Genomic DNA, 7,708 nt, shown 5'->3' on the forward strand with positions numbered 1-7,708 from the left:
GTTTGGTTGCCACCCATCAACATATTCAGACACTTTCACACAAATGTGACAAAAGGTTTTATTTGATTGTCCTTGGGTCAAAGGCCATAATAAAGGAACCTGCATGGGACTTCATGAAATTGAGTAGTCTTCATAGGTGGAAAATCCCCCAACATAGAATACAAATATACCAATCCAATATAGAGTTCTAATGACGGGGCAATGCGTACAACCTTGATCATGAAGATCCTTTCTAATCATCTTATGTGTGACTATATTTGAACACGGTTGTTTAACGCACATGGTCCATCGGACCTTGCACAATTATATGGTTTCATTATTTGGTTCAGCCACAATCCCTATCATATTCGAGCACAAGTATGTAACCATGAGTTTGGATAACTTCCAAATTTTATATGATCGACCACATGATCATTATAGTTGTGTAATCAAACACATCAACCACAACAAGAATAGTATGCATTACAATTTGTTTTAACTTTGGTTTCGTTTACGTGATAAGAGTTTCAAGAGCACTTTCCAAATTAGGAAAGATTAGTTTCCAAATCAAGACCGTATGGTCTTGGATCTAAATAGACTCTTTATGCTTGAGTTGCATGAATTTGAATTATAATTGTTTGTAATTAACTCATCAAACCCCTGAAACTTTCCGTCTCTTCTTCAACAATATACTTCTTGTGTTCCTCCTCTCCCTTGTCTTTTTTGCCAGTGCAAATCTTCAGGTATATATTTACCTTTCCATGTTTGCCATTTCTTTCTCTTCTCAGCTATCCATTAAGTTCTTAAATCTGCTGTGAAAATCAAAATCCCCCCTCACGTGATAATCAAAAGAATGATATCTTTAATTTGCACCTGATATGAAAACGGTGATGATTTAACACTTTCTCTCTGATGTTTTAATGAATTATTTGCTATGTAAATAATTTTGTAGCTAATACTGGTTGATCCAACACCAACACCACACTACCAATCAATCAATCAATCAATCACAATGATAAAGGAGGGTTACATGTTGTCGATCGTCATCAGCATGATTGCGTGTTTGTCACTGTCAATTGTTCCTCTGATGCTCCATGCACAACAAACACCATCACCATCACCATCAACACCACCAGAAATGCCAACACCATCAACACCACCAGAAATGCCATCACCACCAACACCACCATCACAACCACCTCTACCACCACCATCAACACCACCAGATATGCTCCCAACAAATGTTATCCTTGCTCTGGTGAATGCCATCAGGCGTGCGGGCCTCAACACCGCAGCACTAATTGTAGCTTCTCTGAGAGACATCCTCACTAACACCCCCTTGACACTGTTATTGCCAGATGATCAAGGAATCGCGAACTTCGCGTCCGAACTAGCAAACTTCTCAATCAGCAACATGTCGATGCCATTGGGAAACGCCTCCATGGGAAACACGACGATGCCGTCTGGAAACCTCCCCCGGACAGTTCTCTGGAACCTCGTCCGAGCCCACATCATCATTGCCAACCTCACCCTGCAAGATTTCCGGATGCTGCCTATAGGCACGCAGCTTCCCACTTTGTTGAGGGACTTACGGTTACAAGTCGTGAACAATGCGGCCGACAACATAACGTTGAACAATGCGCAACTCATAACGTCAGACAATACTAGTGATAGCCTGTGCAAAGGTGTGCTGGATGGATCTATCATGTGTTATCATATCAATCAAGTGTTGGATGTGTTAGGGTCGGTGCTGGCAAATCCGGCAACATAAGCTCCTACCAACATTTCCAAGCTCTTGCTTCCGATGTAATTACTGCTAGATAGGGTCGGAACTGAAATCATGGACAGGAATGGCATTATCTCCTACCCCGGTACCTCAGGTTTCTTTTCCGGGACCTGATGTATCAACTAGTAATTAGGAGGGGATGGGGAAGTCGGTCCTCGAGCACCACAGCCGGAAGCCTTCTTGTTTTATGTATCTCCATCTGATAACAAATACCGAAAGCCCAATAATTCTCTGTCAAGTTATATAGTCTTCTTAACCTTCACCTCATGATCTAGATGTTCCATCATCTATCTTTATTTAGTAGTGCTGAACTTTACATCATCAAGTTATTAGTCGTCTAAACCTTAAAACTCGCCTCATGCCCTTAGTTGTTCTCCATCATCTAATCTATCTTTTGTAGTAAAAAGCACCATGGATTATATAATTACGCTAAATAACCCCCCTCCCCCCGTTTCTTAAAGATCCATTATTTCAAATACACCTCGTTAGATGAGTGGCAAAACAAAACTTTGCTTATTTGTAATGACTTCTTATAAAACTTCTTATAAAAGGTTAGATATGAATATATAACATTAAAAAAGCTTATTTTGTAATTGTGCCTTTCCATGATTTCGGCCCAAAGTATTTTAGCGTTTGTTTTAAAGTATTTTAGCTAAAATACTTTGGGCCAAAATATATAACACTTTGTTTTTCAAGGTGGCTAAAATATATAACACTTTGTTTGTTTTAAAGTATTTTTAGCCAAAATATATAACACTTTGTTTTTCGAGGTGCCTTTCCATGATTTTCAGCTACATGATTCATGCATCTTTGTAATCTTGGCTTACATAAAACATCAGAAAGCATGGATTTATGAAGATTTGTCTGTCATTTGTGCCATTTGATCAACTAGCTATTGAAAGTGAACATATGGGTGGAGGGTTGGGACAAAACAATGAAAATGAATATCCCGTCGGAAATGAGACCAAGGTAAATGGGTAGGCGTGAGGAATTCAATTTCCGAAAAAGCTATAAATAGATAAATATTACCAAATATATTTTGGTGCGATGAGGGGGCATAACTTGAGGCGAAATTCTTATCGTTCTTATGTTCAGGAAAAATTCTCAATAACCATCTGTAATGCTCTGAACCACATTTTTGACATATCTAGGGCACATAATATATATATGGCATTGATCTATGATGAATCAAGATTCTTTGGAAATGAAAGTACCAACCAGTATGATGTACACTTATAGTTGTGACTTGAACACACCCATTATGGAGAGGATGTTGACAGGATATCATGACGCATAATGCCTGACTCCAATCATCATATGAAGCAATCAACCCACACATATTTTTCGAAATGGAAATAATACTAACTATAGTTGACTTGAACATACCCATTATGGAGAGAGGATGTTGACAGGATATCATCAGGCAAATGCCCAACTCCAATCATCATATGAAGCAACAATTATTGACATCTTTCTCAACATATAATTCATACAATTTGTCAAAAGAGACAAAATATTCAGTGTTAGAAATCCTCTTATTGGCGTTAACAAAGTTTATATTAGAAAAGTATTGATATTTATGTACATATATAATGGTGCCAAGATTGGCGAAGCCGCCAACCATGCCTACACACTTTTTGCCTAATGGACCAAACACGGTCCTACATGCTTTTTGTATATAATGTACCATACTCACATCTACCTTAATCCGAATTGGCAACAAGAAAAGGGCATTTCTTCATTAGTGAAGGTGTAGAGAACATAGCCTTAGGGCCACGCCTACACAATCGACAAACACACATAAATAAAGAATACATATATGTAGTCAAAGTGCACACGCATATAAAAAGAATACATATATATATATATATGGTGGACATACACACAATTCTCCTTGGTTTTTAGGAGCCCCATAGAGGAAAGTTTCTCTATCTCTATATCTATCTCTATATATAGATATTATGCGAGAGAGAAAGAATATAAAATTAGGTGAGTAGGTTTTCTTTAATGTCTGTATTGAAATGATTGGATGCCTTATATCCACGGGGGGAACACCACCAATACGGTCATCATCATTGTTTCGAAATGATTGAATGCTTTGCCATGACAGTAAGGATATCCAAGAAGGTGACAACACCAATGAGGTGATCATCATCTCCAAGAACCCAAACATGGTCTTCTCGATGAGCAAGGCATTGCAAGATGACTGCAATTAGTGAGCTTTTCGGGTTGCAAAACAAAGGTCCACCAAAAGGTCTCTTCATACTCCCCTTGAACTTTGCAATGTGAAAGCTCCCTTTACCTCTACCATGCTCATCGTCCGATGAAGAATTACCCGATGACGACAACTCATCCCTAGTGTCAAGGTCTTTAAGCATTCTGTTAACATCATTGAGCATCCAGAGAGGTGGTTGCATATGCCAGCTTCCATGGTTATCTGAGAGCTTTTGACACACTCTCATTTTTATGGTCTCAACCATAGTATCAGGTGGATTGTTGCAGACTTGTGTATAGACTAGAAACTCGCCTGCTGAAAGTGTAGCCAACGCAAGAGCTGCGACCTCATTGCAGATCTGCATGCTAGAGCAAGATATCTCGCCCACTAGTGTAATGATTTCTTCATCTGGCTTTTGGCCACATCCATTATTACTATTATTATTCACCACAGCCACTGGCAACATGCCATGGCATGCCGCTTTGATCATTTCCAGAACCGACGATGCATCATCATCAACCTCTATCATTTCAACATCGGTTCTGATCACTCCGAGCTCGGATACACTCATTGAAGGAAGAGGAGAGAAAACACTGATTGAACCAAGCAAAAATCGAAGCATATCTTCTTGAGTTAGCCAACAATACTCTTGGCCATTGTGACTCATGGGTGATGGAGGAAAATGTGCGGAATCCAGAGAATTTGATCTAGCCCCAAGAACTGGCTTGTTTGACCCCATCAAATGTTTTCTGAGCCTTGAACTCTCTCTGGGTACAGGCACCACAAGGTTCTGAACACCTCCCACCATAAGATCCAGCGCCTCTAGCAAGCTGTAACAATACAGAAATTGACTCAATATAAACTTTACATATACAAAATCAATGCCTAAACAAACTATACACTAACACAATAAACTTAGCATGCCCAAATATATAAACCAGGTCTTAACTATAGCTTATACACCACCAGGGCAGAAGAATCACCATATAAATTGTGAAAACAGGAAAGGATCCAGACCTTGACGCAGTGATATACCATATGACATGGATACACTATGTGGCTATTGGTATATACAACACCAGTGCAGATTCAGAATACACAATATTCTCTGCATCCATAGAAAGTGTAACAATGAACAAATATAAACGGGGAAAGGGTTTACATTATAATCATGTGGATACAATCTGCATATTATACACCAGTAGTAATGGCGAAGAATACACGATGGGTATATAAATGGACAATGGAAGAAACAAACAAATTTATCATGTGATCATATGAAATCACAATGGCCATTATATACTACTACTGCAGAATATGCATACACATAATCAAACAAATCTGTGAATAAATTGAGAACAAACTCTCTCATAGCTAACAAGTCAGAGATGACAAGTTTACCATGTGAAACTTTATGGAATAGAACAAAACTTTCTGCATCAGCTTGCCTGTTTGAGTTCAGCACTATTAAGATGGCCTAAACAAAAAATAGGCCAAATATCTAGTTATAGATTAGCTAAATACTAAAAAATCCTCAAGATCAGAAGTCCAATGCTGGTTTGTTGACAATTTACTATTATCCTCTCTAGCTGAATTATCTGCTATTAAGACAAAACAGAAGATCTGAGTGTACAATCTTAACCAGTTAAGACACCTTTCCAAATCAAAGCATGATGATGAGTTCATTTTCAAAAGTCTTTCTTTTGTATCATCATTCAACCATCAAACGATTTTTAGCTTTAAGGAAGATCTATTGATTCATGAGGCTTGATTGTATACTGCAAGGTCCAAATTTGCATTTCTTAAAATAATCAAGCTTTTCTACTGATTTTTTAGTCTAGCTCAATGTTAAATAGCTTACTTGTAAGCCATACTTGTATTATAAAGAGCCTTTTTCCTTTGATCTAATTCAAGTTATCATATCTGATCAGACAGCATTGCTTCATTAATCTTCAAGTTTCAATCTATGCTAGTGTTATAACTACGCAAATTCATGGTCTATTTAACCAAAATTCTTCGTTAATCTTCAAAGCTTCATGATAGATTATTCAAGATCTGATTTTAGACTGCAATTTGTTAACATTCAAAGCCACTGCAAAGTCCTAGACAGAACATCTTTTCTTTACTAAATCACGATTCAATGTCTGGTTCGACTACATTTTCTTTGTTGATCTTCAATTCAAGCTAGGCAACTGTAGCAGAGCCCCGTTTCTCGATCTAATCTAAGACTCAAAACTGCGTTTCCTTATCAAGCTTCGAATCTACCATAATAGAAAATTCAATATTCCGTATAGGGGGGCTTGTTTCTTTATCTATTTCATTGACGCAGTTTGTTTCGAACCTGACCTAGGGTGAGTTATGGTGAAGAAAAAGAAGCTAGTTATTAGTATTTCCATCGTCAAGGTCCAAACTACTTATTTCGTACAGAGAAACGTTTCCTTTCTTTAACAGATACCTCTCTATCTCTGATCTATTACATCTATAAACGATTAAACGAAAATGAAGGAAAATATAGAGACGAAAAATCAACGATGATAGAAAGAAAATGTGAAAATCAGTTTCTAATTTTTTTACCGTCAATGAATAATCCTCTCGGTAGAATAGAACAGGAAATCTAGGTTACAATCTTCTTATGACTTTGATGTACAACGATATGAAGAAGGCTAGAAAGTTTAAACGAAAATAATCGGGATGTTAGAGGAAAAGGAAAACTAGAAATTTTCCAGAAATGCGTAATGAAAATTTGAAGACATCCTATTAAAGACTAGTTGAAGAAAAAACGAGGAAGCAAAATCAATGTGAAGTAACCGTAATCTGCTGCAGTCTTTTTCTGACAATCTTCTTTTTGACGTGAACTTTTATTCTTCCCCTGATACTTTTATTTAACGATGATAAGAAGAAATCCTACGGTGAAGATAGAAAAAAAGAAGGGAGTTTTTTGTTTTTACCTTGCATCTGGATCAATATGACGGACAGACGCAGTGTAGTTACTGTCGCTCAAGATTTTCTCTGTATCTTCAAGGAGGCAAGAGAGAGGTTGATCAAGAACAGAAGGGAGGTTGCAGAGGTTGGAATCAGAAGCAAGGAAGCAGATAATGTGCTGAAGAGAGACTTTACCAACACAGAAACAGCAAGAAGATCCATGGAGTATGTGGCTATGGAAAGGGCTACGGCTAGGGTTAGGGTTAGGGTTAGGGTTAGGGTTAGGATTGGGGTTTTGGTGAGGAAGGATGCAGTCCCAGACAGCGATGATGGAGTGAGAAGGCTCTTCGTGAGAGCGGAGGAGGGAGAGTGCATGGAGGAGAGAGGAAGAGGAAGAGAGACAGAGGAGAGGGGGCTTACCAATGGTGAGGTCGGAGACGACGTGGGAGGACAGGAACTGGACGATAGCCATAGCCATAGCCAGAGCCAGAGATATCTTCAGAAACTGGAGAGAGAGAGAGAGAGAGAGAGAGAGAGAGAGAGACTGTTTGTGTGTGAGGGTGTGTGTGAAGACAATACTTAAGAGAGAGAGAGAGAGAGAGAGACTGTCTGTGTGTGTGAGGGGTGTGTGTGAAGATAACACTTAAGAGAGAGAGAGAGAAAGAGAGACTGTCTGTGTGTCTGAGGGGTGTGTGTAAAGACAACACTTAAGAGAGAGAGAGAGAGAGAATGTGTGTGGGTGTGTGTGTGTGAAGACAACACTTAAGAGAGAGAGAGAGAGAGAGAGAGAGAATGTGTGTGGGTGT

General features: G+C 38.6%; 1 protein-coding gene across 4 annotated transcripts; it reads right to left on the minus strand.

The window, feature by feature from the left end:
* Positions 1-3,608: 3,608 nt before the first annotated feature.
* LOC147856469 (CBS domain-containing protein CBSX5-like) lies at positions 3,609-7,500 on the minus strand. 4 transcript variants are annotated; one of them, XM_087329372.1, is made up of 4 exons: positions 7,482-7,498; positions 7,323-7,446; positions 6,929-6,995; positions 3,609-4,810 (listed from the first exon to the last, which is right to left on the minus strand). In XM_087329372.1, exons 2-4 carry the CDS (start codon positions 7,378-7,380, stop codon positions 3,838-3,840), a joined length of 1,098 nt encoding a protein of 365 aa, XP_087185498.1. In that variant the 5' UTR covers positions 7,381-7,446; positions 7,482-7,498; the 3' UTR covers positions 3,609-3,837. The 4 variants fall into 4 exon arrangements, with proteins under 4 accessions (XP_087185498.1, XP_087185497.1, XP_087185500.1 ...); XM_087329371.1 differs by having other exon boundaries at positions 6,929-7,446; positions 7,482-7,500; XM_087329374.1 differs by lacking the exons at positions 6,929-6,995; positions 7,482-7,498 and adding an exon at positions 5,382-5,457.
* Positions 7,501-7,708: the final 208 nt, after the last annotated feature.

This window comes from Azolla caroliniana, unplaced genomic scaffold, assembly GCF_043228905.1.
Source record: "Azolla caroliniana isolate FFs.n. ecotype wild unplaced genomic scaffold, voAzoCaro1.0.p SCAF_13, whole genome shotgun sequence".
Taxonomy (NCBI): domain Eukaryota; kingdom Viridiplantae; phylum Streptophyta; class Polypodiopsida; order Salviniales; family Salviniaceae; genus Azolla; species Azolla caroliniana.